The sequence below is a fragment of the Pogonomyrmex barbatus genome, unplaced genomic scaffold (assembly GCF_055798465.1).
Source record: "Pogonomyrmex barbatus isolate J1 unplaced genomic scaffold, ASM5579846v1 scaffold13, whole genome shotgun sequence".
Lineage (NCBI taxonomy): Eukaryota > Metazoa > Arthropoda > Insecta > Hymenoptera > Formicidae > Pogonomyrmex > Pogonomyrmex barbatus.
This window is the reverse complement of record NW_028297109.1, coordinates 4,040,083-4,060,023: the sequence shown is the minus strand read 5'-3', so window position 1 is coordinate 4,060,023 and position 19,941 is coordinate 4,040,083. Positions and strand designations below refer to the sequence as shown.

At 40.0% G+C, this 19,941-nt stretch overlaps 1 protein-coding gene and 1 long non-coding RNA gene across 3 annotated transcripts in view; both read right to left on the bottom strand.

Moving 5' to 3' along the window:
- The window catches only part of LOC105422001 (uncharacterized), a 164,802-nt gene that overhangs the window by 14,474 nt on the left and 130,387 nt on the right, over positions 1-19,941 (bottom strand). For both annotated transcript variants that reach the window (XM_089072119.1, XM_011631204.3), the window contains one exon: positions 2,184-6,118. In XM_089072119.1, coding sequence (XP_088928245.1) covers positions 2,184-6,118 — 3,935 coding nt within the window. The remainder of the gene's footprint in view (positions 1-2,183; positions 6,119-19,941) is intronic.
- LOC148937571 (uncharacterized) lies at positions 11,689-14,548 on the bottom strand. The gene is made up of 2 exons (XR_016138278.1): positions 13,015-14,548; positions 11,689-12,476 (listed from the first exon to the last, which is right to left on the bottom strand). It is a non-coding gene; the product is annotated as an uncharacterized LOC148937571 (long non-coding RNA).

Genomic DNA, 19,941 nt, shown 5'->3' with positions numbered 1-19,941 from the left:
GCCTGTCGACGGTGAAATTTCAATCTTACAAAACATAGCATGCTCGAGTTTAACATCAGTTCCAAGCCCTAAAACGGTCCCGCTTATTTATTTGGTACTCGTACTCGTACTCCCTTCTCCCTTCTTTGCATGCTCCTTTTTTACCGTCCACGCAAACCTTTGTACCGCCATTCAGATTTATTTCCATGACTGTCGGGTTAAATTTAAATTTATATCCGCATTATTATTTATGAATGTCTTGGGCGTGAAAGCATTTCGCTTATGTCATTTCCGGAAATTTTGTAGCCTGTACCATCCATTCCGATCACTTTTGACGTCAAGAAATTATTAATATCTATTATTTGCAACATAAAATGTCTACAGATGAATTGAGAACGAAATGTTACAAGATAAAAATATGGTTCATTAAGAAATGTATTATAACAAAAATTAAATAGCTTGAATAAATTATAAGAAAATATAAATATAAATATATAAAATATCTAAATAAATGTATATCGATGTAATGAATAATAATTGCACAAATATAATAACGGGTATAAATATTCATATTTTCTGATGCCATTCAACGAGCCTCATACATTTTCGATGCAATTTTCTTATCTAGCTGTTATCCGAGGAAAATTCCGCGGAAAAATAATCATTGAAGATAATGAGTCGAACAATTTTCGCATTATCCAACGATGCGTTCATTAACGTAACATACCACACTCCGTCTGATAATAGTGCGCTCGAATCATCCCGAGATTATTCTGCATACAATGAACTTGTAGTAATTGTCGGGGGGAGGGGGAGGGAGCGAATCGTTAACTATTTCATGAATCATCGTGAAGCTAACCTTCGCAAAAGAATTATTCGATGACCGCATTTAATATGTATATCTATACATAGCTGTGATAATGTGAAATTTGCATCTTGTAAGAAAAAAAATATCGATAATTACAAATTTTGCGTATTTTATAGAAACATATCTGTTTTTCATTAGTCAGACCTCAGACTCGCAATGTCTCATTATGGATTAAAATTTACTTTAATTAAAATAGCGCGGCCGTTCGGAACAGCGTCTCCTAGTGATTATGGATGTAGCGAGGCGTTCTGGATTAGCTAATGATCCATAACAGTGACGATTCGGACATCGTCAGTGTGTGCGCTGTCGCGCTAATTAACAAAATGTTAGCGTGATGCCGCGGCGACCGCGGCCCACGAGAGAAAGAACGTCGCTGGTTAATGGCCGGATGGTAAATGTTAACGCGTAATGATAATTCCGGTTGTGCCGCGTAACGGTATGTAAGTGGCACTGCCACATGAACAGCGATTTGTACCTCGGCGCATCTCGGTGCATCAATTAAAAACGGAGTTACACGCGGCGCTTTTTCATCCTTTCCCCGCTGTCTCCTCCGCTGGTACTCTCGATCACGACCACAGTCGACAGTAGATCTAATCTCTAATTAAGTCATAATGTTCTATGAATCATATCAGAATAGAATATTATGTTGTTTGTTAAAGTTTTTATCTGTTGGTCACTTTATCAGAGAAATTTATCAGATGAAATTTGATATTGTATTTCTATTTTCTAATTTTTTTCTTTTGAATATTTTAAAAATAATTATTTATGTAATACTAATATTTTTGTAACATTCTATATATTAACGATAAGGAAGCAAACTAAATAATTGAAATTGCATTCAAAGAGTATTTGAATTTAAATATATCAAAAGAAATTTAAAATCAATATTAAATATAAATTTCAAAAATTCGCGTATAAAAATCTCTTCATGTTTAATTAACAAATTTGTTAATAAAATTGAGGGCAAGATTTTTACAGCCTGTCACGCGTTTTATTATTATCATCATGTATTTGATAATCATAAAAATTACATTTTACTATTCTCAGCGTTTTCCTATTAAAACATTACATCTGATATAAATCTGATACAGATCTTGCCAAAGCTTTCCCTTCAAATATCCCTCTCACAGCCATGTGTCTTCTATCTAAGCGGATTCAAATCGCGCTTACCAGTTTTTCAATCGCTATGCCGACTCCGTCTCGGGAAAGAAAAAGACGAAATATCATCGATCTAGAGCGTGGCGCGGCGATTCGCGCATACTTTCTAATCCTGATCTAAGCTAAGTCGACCGCACGCGGGCGCACTGAGAAACCTCGAAATCTCGAACTCACTCACCTTACGATTCCTAAGTATCAGTCTTCTGAGAATGAGCCCGACGCCGACGGCGATGGGAAAGACGACGAGAGTGGCCAGGATGTAGCCGACCACGGCGACCGTCTCCTGAGTGGCAATCGCGTCGCCGTCGTGCCGCTTCAATATCACCTCACTGACGTTCATCGACTCCCGCGGGCTCACCGAGATCGGCTCGCCGGTCTCGAGGAACGTCCTATTGAGCCCGCCGGGATAATACATCGTGCCATTGTACTCCGGCAGGATCGAGTGATGATAGGCGGGTCTGTACCTCGTCCTATTCGCCGTGGGCGCGACAGAGGAGCCTTTGGACATCGGAGGAACAGCAGCATCCTGAGATACGCGAGTCTCCTCATGTTTGTCCTTTCGAGAGCTCGTTAGGACTACGATGGGTTCTTTAGGCCTGGGAACGGGAACGGTGGTTGAGGTACTTCCGCTGATTTCCGTGCTGCTCTCAGTTATCATCGGTTCGGGAGGTTTCTCTGTCGTCGTCGTCGTCGTCGTCGTTGTCGTCGTCGTTGTTGTCGTTGTCGTCGTCATTGTCACCGCAGAACTGTCCTCATCCTGCGAGTCTATCGGAAGCACTACCTGTTCCGTGCCGCGAACGAACCCGTCCATCGACCCGCTGCCATTAAAGATATCCGACGTGTTGTACAGATGCATGATCGGCAGCACGTCGTCCTTGTCTTTCGATTTGTCAGATAAATTACGCGCTCTAACTTCCGGTGATCTCTCGCCAGATACGCGTTTTTCACTTTCCGTTACCGTCGACGAGGTGGGTAGGACTTTCGATTTTCTGTTCAAAGTTTCGTTCACATGCGCGTCGTTCTGAGTCGGCGAAACCGTTGTCGTCGTCGTCGTCGTTGACGTCGCGTCCTTAGCCCGATATCTCTTCTGGATCTCTGAAGGATCTAGATTGCTCGTTTCTTTTGCAACATCCGTCGGCCTCAAGGTATAATTCTCTGGATCGATAATTCTTTCTACTTCCGTCAATATTCTAGGCGTGACCGGAAAAACTGGTGCCGCTCGCATCGTCGTCGTCGACGTCGTCGTTGTCGATGTCGTCGTTGTTGTTGTCGTGGTCGTCATCGCAATCATTTCATCCATCTGCTCAGTTTCTATCACGGTTGTTTCCACGATACTATCCGTCGTTGCATTTATGTCACTTTCGCTCTTGTTTAACATCGTAATGTCTTGAGCTTCAGTATTAATTTCGACGTCGCCTTCATCGTTTAAACTTAACGTAGTCACAATATCTTCTTCAGAAACGTGAGACTTTTCCAGCTCCGTTGTTGTGATCGCGTCAATGAGGACAGACGGATCGGTCGCGTCCATCGTCTCGTCAGTCGCACTCGAATTTCGACTCACGTTCCCCATGACGGTGATTTCTTGCGGACTACTGTCACCTGGCACTTCGTTCACCCCGCTGGCACGCGCAATTTCCCGAACAAAATCGACACCCGGTACTTCATCGTCCGAAACTTTCCCGCGATCCGCAACCCGCGTTTCGTTCGACGAATTATCGCCCTCTAATTTATCTTTAACATCCTCGCTCTTCTCTTCACCAGACTTCACCCTTCTATTGGGACCGCTCGAGGGAGACACGCCACTCAAAGAAATCAACACTCTACGACGTTTATTCGCTATCAAAGATGAAGATTCTTCGTTGACGGTCGATCTTTGATTCAGCACCGCGCTGGCACTCTTTCTCAGGAATCTCCGGTCATTAGCACCCTCCTGCTCGCTGGTCCGCGACTTGGCGTGACTCCACCTGACCGACCCCCTGTTTCCAGTATCCGGCGACTTGGCGGATCTCGTTGGCGAGATAACGCTATCGTTCGCAGCTGAATGCAGCGACGAGGACCAGGTCGTCGCTGCTCGTTGGCTGGCCGCCACTCGTTGCTGCTGCGGAACAATTTTCCTCGGCCGTTCCCCCACCAGACCGTCAACACTAGCCAACGTTCCAGCAGCTGTGGCTGGCTCGACGGTCGCGCCGACACTGAGTCCCGCCGGCGTTCGCGCCGGTTCTATACTACCATCGCCGGCACGAGGAAGCACAAGAGACTGCGGCAGCGGCGGCGGCGGCGGCGGCGGTGGTTGCTGCTGCTCCTGCTGAGGCCGCTGCTGCGACGGTCCATCGCTCGTTATCTCCGCACCGCTACCAGCACGACGACCATCAGCACCACCTCCACTTCGTCTTTCCTCGCCGCTTAATCCGGGTCCGGTGTAGTTGCGCAACAATCGCGTCACATTTGTTATCGTATAAGCGTACACGTGTTGCTGCGGATGTTGCTGCTGCTGTTGGGGCTGCTCATTCGAGCCGACGACGGCGGCGGCGACAGGTGCGGATAGCTCCGTCATCAAGGGCGACGTCGATGACGACGGTGATGATTTCGGATCGATATCGCCGCTGGCCGACACGCGAACCGGTCGATCCGCGACGGGATCCGCGACCGGTTTAACGGTATTCCGATGAGTCCGCTCGTTCTCGATCGCAAAATCCGAGAGCCCGAAGCTCTCATCTGGCACTACGATCCGCAACGTTGACGATTCCGTCCGCGGTGGTAGCAATGACATCGTTTCGATGTCGTCACTCTCGCGAGATCTCGTGCTCGCTTTCGACGTTGGCATTGTTTTCTCGACACTCGTTAACTTATGCTCCAATTTCTCCATGTTTCCCGCTTCCATCTTCGTATCGCCGATCTTCCTCTTCTCGTCGTCCCTCTCGAAATTCATCGTCTCCTGGGGATCCTCGGTGACTCCGCTCGAAGCTGCGATCGTTCCGTTCGAAAGTCTCACGTCGATTTCACTCTCTGCGATGACCCCCGCTTCGATATCGTCATCGGGCTGGCGTTGTTGCGGTATCTGGGTCGTCGTGCTCGCCTCGATCACGTGGGCCGCGTTTCCTCTCTCTTGCGGGAGCCGATCGCGCGTTCCGTCCGCGTGAGCGGACAAGTCGCCGTCGCGGCGGAATTTGTCGTCCATCACGTTCATCTCACTCCTCGTTTCCGACCCGCCAATGATTCCGGAACTCGACTCGTTCCCCGGAATAACGTTGGACACGACGTCCGTCGTAGGTCTCGGTTTTCGATAGTATAGTCCGTTATTCGAGCTCCTGAACGTGTTTTTAATCCTCGATACTTGATTCTTCTCTACCGTCCGACGTTCTAGCGCAATATTCATCTCTTCATTCAGGATCTCCTCGACCGGCGCGGCTATCGTCGCGCTGAATCGCTTCGTGGAATATTTTCTGCGCGAAGAAGTCGGTATCGTCGATGTCGCCTCCACGGAATTGTTGTTACTGGTGATGTTCTGCGCGTCCGGCTGGAGCTTCTGACCGAAATACAAAAACTGCGACATATCTTCCACCGGAATATTGCTCTCCACTGGCCGGAAATGTTTGTACAATGATTCTGGCATCGATACGATATTCTTCTTACGCGAATCCGCGTCTGCCAATTTTTGATTAGTTGGCGATGAAACAACGGGAGGAGAAGTTGAGGAGATGTTCTCGTAGTTTTCGGTCGTCGGCGTCAACAGAATTTCATCTTTAGGTGTCTTCGTACTTTGCGATTCGATCGCAACTTTTTCTGTCGCGTTGAGATTAATGATAGAAGTGACTTTTTCGACTGATTTTTTTGATAACTGTGAAGTTTCCTCTTCTGTTCGCGTATTTGTAACATAAATATCATGTCTGGTCTCTTGGGTTTCGAGAATGTCCGGAAGATCCTTTGAGATGGTATTATTGAGTCGTGACCTACGACTCGAAAGAGTTCGATGAGGCTCATGTGGACGTTGATTCAGAATCTGTCGCCTTCTCGCAGCGAGAATGTTACGTAATGCCTGTTCGCGTTTAGCCTTTGATGATAGCAATTCCGCGTGTAGAGATATGCGCCCATGACGATCTGTGACCGATGCATCTGCAAACAACAATGGAATCACTGACAGATGACTTAATTATTTCATATTGGAGAAAATTTAATATGGAGTTGAGTAATTTAATAAATATGACATGCATAAATAAAAGATAAATTTAATTTTAATAATTCAAAGAAGTAATTCTATAGAAAAAACTTTCCCTGAAATATCTAAAAATTTGGCCAGATATAGATCTGAAAATAAATTTGCTAAAAATTATTATATAAGACGCTTAAACATGTTGATATAAGATTGCAAAAATTTTTTATATTCTAGCAACCAATTTGAAAATAATGATTCTAACGAATATATATTGTTACATCAGTAAAAAAGTTCAAAAATAATTATATATATTTTTTTAAATTTTCTATGTGTAGTATAATTATGTAAAAAGTAATAATACTAAGATATATGTATATTCACTCTAAAGTTCTATAAATCATCATTGCTTTCGAAATTAAAACAAATCCTTTTCATTTCCATTAAAAATAAAACTTATCTTTATATGTCGTTTGTGATAATTATATCGCAGAATTACACAAGTATGTATTTCTAGGTTGAAGAGGTACATCTTAATGCGGTTTCTAAATGTTAATTGATACCATACGTGAAACAATAATACAACTCGTAAAAGAAGCGATTATGGTTCCGGTCCGTTCCAGCACGGTTCCGGCGACGAAGAAGGGAATTTTCTACGAATAATTTTAATGCGAATTTCGCCGTTTGTAATTATCATTCGTCAGAGCGTCTCGGCGAGCGAAAACCGGAAGAACATTGACCGCCTCCGTGCTTCACGCTACACAACAAATGTAATTAAGTTCTCAATTATATTCGCCGCGCGTGCGACGTGTGAAACGAAAGAAATTCTCGCGGAGAAGAGTTCTTCAAGTAACGGTATTCCTCAGAGTCGCGAATGGCCGAGTGGGTTTCGGGATACGAGAGGTCCGATACCGTTACCTTTCACAATCCCATGTGCCCAACGAGTGTTCCGTCAATAATCGTCGCGATTGATAAAAACGAGTTGGTCGCTCTTCGAACCTTTCACTCCATTTTGTTTACAAGCATTTAAAGATTGCACTATTAAAATATCAAAGAGAAGAATAATGGATGATACTTCGATATTGCAATTTTCTAACGAATATTATTCTTCGAACAAATTTCTTCTAAATTATTTTCCACAAAAAATTCCAAGTAAATAAAAAATAACAAATAAAGAAAAATCTTTTAGTGCTGGTATTACACTCGTATATATTCGTAAATTCTTCTTTTAAGCCTCATACTCGGACGGACTTCTCGTTCCTCTGTACTTATACCCCAAGAATTGCTCCTCGCGGTTTTCTCATGGTACAATAACGTCTGCCGACAGCCATATCGTGCAGATAATGGGCGTTGCTCGTTTCGCTTCGCTTCGGAAATTCGTTCGTACTGTAAAATGCCGAAGAACGCGCGCCATAATCTTTACGTACAAGCATGTTCCACTGGAGGATCATTAAGAGCTCGTCGGCGAGGATCGAGAAGACGATGCTGCGCGTCACGAATTTATTCTCTCATTGTCCGCGTAAGCGGGCCCAATGCCCGAAGCGAACGTTTCTCGAATCGGCAAAAACCTCAATACAGCTGTAACGAGCCTAATTTACAACGACGTAAAAGTATGGCTTGGCGATTCGTTAAAAGGTTCAATAGATGTCATTTCGTAACGGCGTGAATTTCTGAATGAGTTTAATGCTCCGTGAGAAAAGGCCTCATGGATTCGGGGATTATCGTGACGTACGGCGGCTTCTATGCCATCTCGGTTTTCATTCGCGATTCTCATCTAACGTGTTATTCCGCGTTGAAATATGACTTGAAATTATAAACTTGAGGACGTTTTGGGAATTTAAAATAGGGATTTGCGAATATTTGTGACTGATCCTTAGTGCACAGATAGATATTATTACAATGTCTTGGAAAATAGAGAAATTTTGTATTTCGTGAGTGAGCAAGAGCATTCAAGGAGAAATATATAAAAGAAATTCTTTTTTATAAGATATTTTCAAATTTTTTAAATACTAATTTTGGAACCTAAAGAATACTACGATTTACAAAGATAATAAAATATTAACATATATAATGTATATAATATTCAATATATAATATTCAAACATATATGTACATATAAAAATCGATTTCTTATTGCTTGGATAATAACTTATCACCGTATATAAAGCAATTCGACATTGCTCAGGCTCTACGACCGATTCAACGTTTTAGAGATGCATTTCAACGAAACAGATATTCCGAACGTGCAAATCGCAAAGTGAGACTCGCCCTGTTGTGGAGCCTGCTTATAAATATACAGGAGTATCCCGCCAACTTGAGCTCTGAATAATGCAGTCTACCTAATCTCAGCCAAAATCACGAGAATTATCGTCTAGTCTTTTACTCCACGCAAAATTTTCGAGTCTCGAGAGAGCATAAAGTAAACGACAAAAAAGAAAAATAAACAAAAAAAAATATCCATTTTTATAATTAATACAGAAATCTAAAAAAATCAACATATAATATTTTGAAAAAGTGATTCACATTTCATTGATTTTAATTAATTAACAATTAAAAGAAAATATCTTAATCTCGAATGATTGGAAAATGTCGTGATAAATTTAAATTATTAAATCGTAAAAATTGCAATGTATGTAAAAGCGAAAGAAAGATGGATAGAAAGACAAGGCTTGCGAGTCCACGAATTGTCATCGCGAACGTGACCGCACCGTAATATTTTATGTGAACACATGTATGAGGAAGGTCAGTGTTGCTTCTGTTCTTGTTCCATGGGTTCCCCGGTCCCTCGAGTCTTGACGGCCGCAGACTGACTGGTCGGTTGGCTGACTGCCCGAGTGAACTACAATGCGGGCACGTGAGATGACTTCAAGATGTGTCACACACGCGTGGCCTGGACCCACGAGAATGGTCCCAGATTTAACGTGAGATGTGTGGACCCGGGCCCCGCGAGTCGCACGTGCCGTTTCACTGTCCTACTTTCGTTACGAGAAGTACGCTTCGACTCCCTTTTTCTTATTTTAACCGTCCGTTTTATTATCGTAGCAAACGTGTCCATCGTACATCGCGTAATGCAACTTTAATAGCTTCGATGTAACGTATTCTCACGCCGACAAACTGCTTTTGTTTGGAGGGAGAAATTACTACCTGTACGGTTCTGTGAAATTATCAAGTGTTCACGTAGTATTCGTGTCGAAGCTTGCGAGAACGATAAAATAGTAGTAGCTACGTAACAATTAACGTATTTTCTATGAATATGTCTAACTTGTTCCTACATTTATATTGTTTCGCAGAATTGTATATTTTATATCTAAGAGCATTGCAATAAATCATCGTAATGTTGCAAATATTCCTATTCCTATTTTTATTAAACTCTACATGATCGATAATTTAATTTTAATTTTAACTTTTTTTATTCTTTATATATAGATTATTTAGAATATATTATAAATATCTGTAAATAGTTATTAGTTTATATAACATTAATTAAAAATTTATCAACTATTCTCTTTATATATTAATTTATTTATAATTCATAAAAAAATAAGTATAACTTTGTGAAAATAAATTGCAGTTTTGATTCAAAATTTATCAAGAAATCTCTTAATTTTTCATAAATTTGAATTTCTTGTCATTCAACATACTAATAATATGCTCTATAAAATTTATTTCCTCTCTTGATAAAAATTTCTGTTACACATATTGCAATATAAGATTGACGAGTCTTAATAAATGCATCATATAGAATTTGCAAGCAAAGTCGTGACAGGAAGTATGTTTCTAGATGCAGTTAGCAGATGTTAGGGAGTAAAGTGGCGGTTGCGGCTTAAGGTATCATAATGTGTCAGTCCATGGTGAATATGTCTTCATTACCGGCGCTATTATGCAATGTCGAATGTAGTATCTGCCAAGATATTCCGTGATATTGTCGCGCGTCGCGTCGCCTCGGCTTCCGAAACCTAATACCACTAGCTAAGCGCGGTTACAACAGATAGCAGATAAATATTTCATGCTTGTAATCACCCTTACGCGCACGTATAATGCGATGCGATGCGATGCAAACCGAAACTACTATATGTATTCGCATATAAAAAGTCGCATGAAAATATTTAATAAAATATACTTTCAAAGTGCTCTTTTTTTCACTCAATTCTGAAAACACATATTTTTAAAAATTTTAGATTTATAAAAATTAGATTATAAAAATTAATTTGCAATTAATAAAAATATCTTAGACTGTAAATAATGTTTCTTTCCTTAACAATGTTCTATACTAATTACATATCTGTGTTATTGTATCAATAAATAGATAAAAATTGTTAATTATATATAATATAATATAATTATATATAATATAATTACATATAAAATTGTTAATTATATATAATAATATAATTATATTTGATTCTAAACCAAATCTAAATCAAAATTTAATTTCATATTTTTATTACGTGTTATAGAAATACACAAATCATATTTTGAATATCTTAAAAAATTATTCGTAAAAGTTATTTAATACATTTTATTTTTATAGATAACTCTCGAAGCACTCAGAACACATCTTAATGTTTTGTTATTTTTCTTCAAGAAGCAGTTCTCCAATGAAAACTGCTGTCTGAGCCCTTGCAATTTATATGTCTCGTTTCGAGGGGGTCGCTTTGTTGACCGGATTTTTAGAGCCGCGCTAGTCCCTCGTGTCGAAGATAACCCTCCTCGGGTTTGCTTTATATCTATGAATATTATCTGCGGCTTTATTCAGCCTTGGCCCCAACAATGATCTCGATGTCACGAGGACTCGCGCAATGGCTCAATATTACGATATACCCCCAAGCACTTAGTCCCTTCAGATCAATATAAAAAGAAGAGAGTCACGACCGGTTAGTACTTCGATATACCACCAACTGCGTTGATAAATAATAATTTATCATAATTTATAATTTATTTAAAACTAATCTTCAGTTGTCATTAATTAAATTTAATTAACATAATTACTAACATAGCTAATTCGATAAATATAAAATTAGCATAAACATTTCTAATAAAGAGAAAATAGGTTAACTCCGCTTTTATGTTTTATAATAGAAGATTATTCAGCTAAGATATTTAATTGAAAATTGTAAGATGTACAAATTGTAAGATGTACGATGCGTGTAGGACGTAAAAGTGTTACGCGAAGCGGTGTTACAAAAGCGTATCTCACATAATAGCTAGCTTAATCGTGCTAGAATAATCTGCAACGAGCGTAACAATATGCATTGCTATCCGACTTGCAAATCAGGAAAAGCTGGGCGGAATGAAAGCGGAAATGAAAGCCGAAGATCTCATAAGATACAATTAGATAAACGCAGAATCCAAACAACGAGAGATTAAACCTCGTCAGATTTTAAACTTATACTGCACTAAAAAACATTTCAATATTTAATTTTTCTTCTTTTCTTCTTTATAACTATATAATAAATAGTTAAACAACTTTCTTAATTGTTATGTAAAATATTCTATAAAGTTATATTCTATAAAGTGTTAATAGGTAAGATACTTTTTTTTATTCTTTTATAACATTGGTGTTTAATTAATCTATATTTTTTTTATGATTCATGGTATTATAATTTTATCAAATAATAGTATCCCAGTTTTAGATTGCAATGTAAAGATTGCGACAGAAAGATAAGACTGATAAATTTTTGCATTAACAAACTTTAACAGATGCCTCGCGGAGATATAATTTCATAACGGAAAATAGAGCGTTTCGTTTGAAAAAAATCATTATGAATTCTAGTCGGACGTACGAAGTAGTTCATAGCAAGCGTGAAGCTATTGTCTGTGCGGCATTGTCTACCCTATCATCACGAGCGGTCGAAACATTCGCAGTCGCACATGTATCCTTATGTAATCCGTTTCATACGGCATCGTCCGTTCCAGTAATTTGGCGCAATCAAGGCCTGCCAGTTTAATGAATCTGCGGTAATAATCCGGAAAAAGTGTGGTCTGCGTGGCTGCGAGTCGTGGCCAGTCGGTCGCAGTGTTCAGAAGAGAAGCAGGAAGTCGTCGAACGTGTTCTCTTCTCTCGTCGGGAGAACATGACTCGACAAAGAGGATCGTTTTCCGCCCACGTTTCCGCTACCATGCGACGACAAATCTCCTTAATCCGGTGTGATCAATGATCTACACGGAAGCCTCGAGATACGCACGCACTCTTCCTTTGCATGCCTCTTGCATACGATTGCAAATTGCACACGACATTGCACCCTCGCGTGGGTATGAGGATAATAGCAAACGAAGCGAGCGAATTAGTCAATGCTCGGCAGGACGCCCATCTGGCAATCTCTGCAATCATCAACATGAATCGCAGTCTTACAAATTAAAATTTATTTTATTCTTTCGCGCAATAACATAAAATATTACGCTATTTTTATTTATTTTTTTTCATAAAGAAATATAACGTTCTAAGACGGTAATTTAAAAAATTGAATATTAAAATGTTTTATAAATACTGTACAAAACATATTATAAGTATATTGTAAAAAAGTATGTATTGAGAATTAACATTTTTCCTTTGAAAAATTATTGGCAGCTAATAATTTTCATTTTAATAAAAATTATGATATAGATAATATGAAGTTCTCAATATTAGGTTTAAAAAAATGAATTGTTCTAAAATTCCTTAGAAAATTAAGGGAAGAATAATGGGAAGTAAATATATATGCATCAAGTCTGATAAATTCGCTGCCTTTTTTCTTCGTCTCTCGATAAAAAAGTATTTTTACATAAGGAATCGTTCATCTCTTCGGGAACGTATTACTCGCACAAATCGAGAATGTAGTATAACTGATTACGGGTTCACGACATGGAACGTCGAACTCACTCGTAGCAAGGTCCCATTATTTAAAGCTAGTCAGATATCATCTGCAGGGAGAGTCGTCTTCTGATCCGTGAAGGCGTACACAGTCACGGCGAGCCACAATACGCTTTTTCGATGCGAGACCGAAATAATTTTATCGACTCGATCCGGTCGCCCATCTGTCTCGGACGTTTGTCTTGCCGCTGGCGACAAAGCTTGTAACAATAATAATTACGAATTGTCGGTTTTGATCGATGTAATGGACGGTTCATTAAATCTCCGACAACGCGCGTAATAGATCTCGCGACTGTTTGCGATTTAAAATTCGCTTGTTCATGCAACGCAAATTAAATAAGGCGAAATCAACGGTATGAAAAAGCTAATTGATATAACACGTGTTCATATAACACAGTTGCTTAGTTATAATAATTATCTCAAACGATTTGTCGCCATTATCGCAATGACACTTTATCGTGATTACGATGATTGCTGCAACTAACGAATTTGGATAATTAGATAACGACGGTGTTTTTCGAGAATCGATAATTACGATCCCAAAGTTACGACCCCGCAGTTACGCAACACCGATGAAGCTAATGATGAACATCGAACGGCCGCATCCGGGTCAAAATATTACCTTTTAACGATCGGCCCTCGAAGTCAATAATTCTTTTTAACGTGTCAATTATGAGAGAAGCTCAAACGAAGATTTTAATTTCTTCACGGACGTTCCTATCTTTCGAGACTGTAATAACTCCGCACTCATGTCGGTCATGTCGGTGAACCTGAGAGCATCGGAAAGAATAGCAGAATGGCTGATTCATAGATTAATTTGATCGATGAGCTACCGCGATCGCGTAGAAATTATCTTCTGCGCCGATCAATGATACGCAACAACGAGTGTTAGGCAACTGCCTGTCAATTCTTGCTTTCGTAGTCTCGTATTACCATAAAAAGGCAAACCGTATTGCTTGTTCTATTCTAGAGATCCAGCGAGATGTATGTTTGCGATAATCATTTTTTGGCATAATAGCTCTCATCCTCGCGTTTTTATTATCCTAATTAAAATTCACGTAGCATAGTTTTTGATTTTAATAAAAAATATTTCATATATTCAATATCGTGTATTTAAAATTTTTACATTTAATTATCTTATCGTTTCTCAACTTTTTATTTAGTAATAGAATATAAAATTATTTATGCTTTTAATTTTGAATATTTCGAATTGCGATTGTACTTTATCATTAAAAGATAAATTATCAGCGAACTTCGCGAGAGATGACAATCGTCCGCGTGCAATTATACGATTATGCGATTTGAAAAGATCCGAGACGCGATGATTCGATACATTTTCTGCAATAAATTCCCGCAAAATAGTAATACAGTCACGTCTGTATACGAGTCATTTGCTTCGTGAAGCGTACATCCGTTTCCATCGACAACCCGCGACAGGAGAACGAAGGACACTCTAGTCATTGAGCATGCATAATCCTGCGATAATTATGTAACGGATCACTGTCTCCATGGCGATCATCGACCGGTTGAGAATTTCTCGAAACATTCGACAAATCCCGTTAAAGGATTATATAAATATATATATATATATATATATATATATATATATATATATATATATATCCAATCGCGAAAAAAGTTACATACCTAATGCCATGCCTTAAGAAACCAAATTTTTTTTCTCTTAAACGAATTTATATGTTAATATAATTAATTTTCTAATTACAAGCTGTCAATATAAAAAAATATCCAATTAATATTATAAGATTAAAGCAGAATTTAAACATGAGATGATTTATAACATCATAGATTGCATTTGATTGATCGCCAATACGTTATATCAGATAAATCTTAGATCATAGTTAAAAGTCCGCTTATAGCAACTGTGTAAAGAAAAAAACGCAATCTTATTTCAGTAATAAACACTCTAATGATCGTGCACATCACAGATATTAAAACTAATATAGGCGTTTTTCTATCTCGATTTTAATAAAAACAAATGCAAATGTTTTGCTAAATAAAAATTTTCACAGCTATACGCATTGCCAGAGAACATACATCATACAAACAATTTTTGCTATATTTCAATATACCATCGATAATTAGAAGATAATTCTCCATTATCCCATAATTATGTTAGAGGATATTACATACAGAATGCTTAAACGCTCATAATTGCCAAGTCATATATATGATTGATTGCTATTTTTGACAGCGCGATAATATGAAAGGCGACTAGCAAAATTCATTGGCGACGAGCGAGAAAAGACGCGCCGCTTCCTGGACCATGATCTCTCATCCCGGTCGAGAGGGTCACGGTCATCCCCGGTGCATTTTACATAAATCACTCACGGCGCGAACACACATGCGATTAATCCAGATAGCGACTCACACACGAGCGCGATTACGCGTGGCAAAGATCGAATCGAGCGCGGCCGGTTGGTTGCATAATGCGGATGTTCCATTAAATTGCACGCGGATCGATCCGCGGACAAGAGGCACGAGTGCACCTTTCGGAGTTGCGGCTACATGCGACACTGCCGAGAATACATCGGAGATTGCGCGAGAGGGAAGAATAATCCGATCGCTCCACGATGGAACCATTTTGCGGGACCGTTTCAATTATTCGCGTCGCGCGCATCGTAGATCCTACGATATCAGCTCATGCAATTTTACGCGGCACGATTTTCGATGCGAGCTCTATGATTGACGGAGATACATTTTTTTTTGCGCGACGTTCCCGAAGAAGCAATTGCGCGAGGATGAAATGAGAATTATGACGATTACGCGCCTGTTGCCGGGGAAATCTTCCGGTATCATCGAATCCAACTCGCGCGTATGGTTACGTGTTGAAGATATTATCGTGTATCGAGCGTTACGTAAGATCTCGAGGAACGCACAATGGAGCTCCTCGATGTTTCATTAAATCGTATGCAGATCTCGGGCCAACAATGGAACGCGGACGGTCGAATTGAAACTCGTAAAAAATAGCTGACCGCATCCCGAAACGCTTCCTGGATCGAAACGCGATCGCGTCGGTGCGATGCCGGGAAGAGGAGAAATTAGCATATTTTTATATTCAAGGATATCCGATCCTGCCGACAAATATTAAATATTAAAAATATATCATCGCCAAATATTATCATTTTTAAGATAATAAAACTCTTTTTTATTAGCAAATATCGTAAAACGTGTTATATAATAAAAAGTAATATTTACATTTATATATTGTTAACTATTAAAATTATTACAAAGTGGATAATTTTTGTACATATAAAATTGAATAACATTACTCCAGAGACTTCTTTTACGTATTATATTTGAAAGATTAATATTCCAAAATCGGTGTGTTTTAGAATTTTACCTCTTGATTACAGCATTAAAACAAACGGCGAGATAAGGAACTTTTACGAGTGATTAATTTCCCATCCTTTTTAGTTATTGCTTTTCATCATCTTCGGCCGCACACCCACCTTAAACTTTCAATGAAATAGTGTGCTTGTTATACCCGTAAAATAAGATGGGTAATATATAGTAGACAACACACCTTCGCGTCTTACGTGCTGCCCCAGCTCGATACTGCCTCGTGCTGCCTCAGCTCCATACTACCAAAGTATCCTCACAAAGCTTAACGAATCGCGCCCGCGTGTAAGTAGCCGCGAATAATCCGCGCCGGGCGTGCGCGAAAAATCCGCGCGGTAACGTACGAGCGCCCGAGGGCACGGGTGATTGAATATAAATCATATAAATTGCGACTATCCGGAATTAATGTACACGCTCGTGATTTAAGATATTGCATCTCCCTTTCTCCTTCCTTCTCCCTCTTTCTCTTTCCCCCGACCGCGTAATTGACGCGTTATTTCCGCATCCACCGTTCGACGCCGAGGCGAAAATTCATCTTCGCCGCTCGCGATTTATCCCGCGGGATCTCGAGACGGGGCTACCTCCGCCGCGCACCGATCCTCTTCGTTTCCTTCCCTTTCCGCATGAAAAGAGAGACGCGCGATCACGATCGGGATCGTTGACTTCGCTCCCGCGAACGTAAGGCGCGATCCTTACGCGATCTTCCGTCCGGATATCACGCGGACACACAGAGAAAGGCGCACGTATTATCATAGTCGTGCATCAGCGGGACATCACGATTCGCAGTATCGGCCTCCCTCGTGTGTTCGGGGGACAAACATTCTTTTCTGTTGCTTATACGGAGAGATATGATAGACGACGCCGCGGGAGGAGGTCGATACACGGGGCCGTGTGCAATTTAGATTTATCTGTATTTCAGATAAGTAACTTAAGATAGTGGCGCGATTATTATTGGCATAATAGCGCAACATTGTGTAATAATTAACAAGAGGTAAGTGGTGCGCACAATTATGAGATAATCCGTGCCGATTATTGCTAAGTAATAGTTCGTATATAAAATACCAAATAAGTCGACATGTAATGCTTAATAATAAATGTAATAAGTCGATAAGGCAATATTGTGCGTTAGATAATAGAGCTAAGAAATCATTGAGAGGTGACTCTCTCGACGGCAATTAGTTCTCGCGTACACGTAAGAAGTTAATTTCCTTGAAACGCGAATGACACGTAACGTTCATTCGCGGATTAACGTTGCGACACGCCTCGTTCGCGGATTCGCATAAAGCATAATAGCAAAGAGATACGCTTTGAGATACGAGGCTGTAAATCATTTTTACACACCGCGGCTACCGGAATTTATCAGGAAAAAAAAATGCAGAGCTCTCTCTCTCTCTCTCTCTCTCTCTCTCTCTCTTTCGCGTCTAAAATCGTACGAATTTATTCACAAACGGATCCGACGTAAATGATTAATTATCGGCGCGCGGATGTTGCATGATTTTTCATTGATGCATCGACGAACAGTAGTGTATTTTACTTACATGTCGCTGTTTTGTGATACATGAACGGTCCTTAACAATTACACGGCGAGCGCGGCTGGCGGAATCGAGATATAGTGCGGCACCAGTCGAGGGAAAGGAAGAATTATTTTCTCTACCTGGCGCACACACACACACACACACACACACACACACACACACACACACACACACACACACACACACACACACACACACGTGCGCGCGCGCGAGTGTACATATACGTGTACACCACTGGATGGCTATGCTGAAACGCACGTTCAAGGCTATCTACCAAGATCACGGTCGCGTCGTCCGGTGCCGGACAATCGCCATCAGTCATCGAACGATCCTCCGGCACACGTACGTACGTTCGTACGAAGAATAATGGCGAAAAAGAACGGCGACACTGTACGCTTGCGATCCTTGCCGAACATACATCACTCGGCAGCAGATTCGAAAGTAACGAAGGCTATATCTTATTCGTTGCGTATTCGTTTACGGATGCCCTGAGCCTGAACCCCGTCTTCTTGCGTTAGTTATATTAATATTTCGCTTTTGGAGCGGAATACCTTTACGGAAATTATTAACAATTACGATGCCCATGGCTCTGTTATTAATCTAATGAATAAATTTACAAAAATTATTTAAAAAATTGAAAATTATTTAAATATTGTTAACACAAAAAGTTATATATGCTAATATGATTAAGTATGAGAAGATTATCGTTCAAGGATTATCCTTATCAAGGATGAGGTCAAGGAGTGATTGCGAAGATATTCGATATCTGAATATATGCTTTGATCAAATGTGTGATGCCACGATGTCTGTCATGCACGACTGGTTTTAGGAAAAGTATTACATGATTCAGCAAAGTTCATTACCATTACAAATGCCATTTACTTGCGCTTTAAACGTCTCAAGCCAGCAACCGACAAAAAATACGTCTGAATCGCTTTAAAATTGTAGAATAAATAAAATATGTAAGTCAAGAGTTGTTAGAAGAAGAGAAAAGAGGTTTGGAGAAAAGAGAACAGTTTCTATTTAAAGTGTATGTAAAGCTGCTGATGTAACAAATTAATTCGAAACGTTTCGATCGATCACACGTGCACGTGAGAGATAATAATGATCGCCTGTATCGAGACAAGCCGAAACCGAGATCGGGGCTACGTGATACGTTAACGCGGTCCTTCGCAGGGTATTATCCGCTGTCTAAACCCGACAGAATCTTTTGTATGCGTAATTCGGCCATGCAAATCGTAACCCGACTCCTCGACGCTTATCGAAGGGGATTCATCGCGATCCTTTCGCAGGTCATTCCAGCTTGGCGTCGAGGACCCACGGCCAATAATCAGCGCCGGAGGCGTGATCTACGTCGACATTCGACGCTGCAACCAAGCTCCCGCTTGGACGTTGAACCTTGATTGCGCGGAGAAAGGCCGGCACCTTGCTGCGACGTTTCATACTAATGAATTCCCAGCCGTATTTCAACATTTCTGTCCGTTGCCGGTGAAATGAAATCTCACGTCATCGCAGACAAATATCTCGTTATCAATCTCCGATCTTGATAATCGATCAGACGAAAAATCAGCAGGCATCCTCTCGGCAAATTTATTGCTTAAAAGAACCAACTTCTAAGAAGTTATAAAAGTGCTGTCTAAAAAAAAAAACATTCATGAAGCATAAAGCAAAATTCGACTCTAGTTTTCAGAGAATATTAAAATGCCAATATTAAAAAATTTTGCCTCAATGGAATTCATACTAAGACTATTTCTCGATGTATCTTCTTTAAAATTAAATAAAATTTAAGATTAATTTCGTTAAATTGGATATATGGATATATTCCTTGCCATGTTCTATATCTTGCAAAATATCGCGACGAGGAATTCCGTACAAAATATATTTATTAAATATATCTATTAAGTGTCAATTAAAATTGCAACTAATAAAGATGTACGCGTATATTTATTCGTCGTCGTTTCACTTATTAAATCGTCAAACTGCCGGCAAAGGGACGCGCCAGTACCGCTACCTCGGTTGACCCCCGTGGAGCGATGGA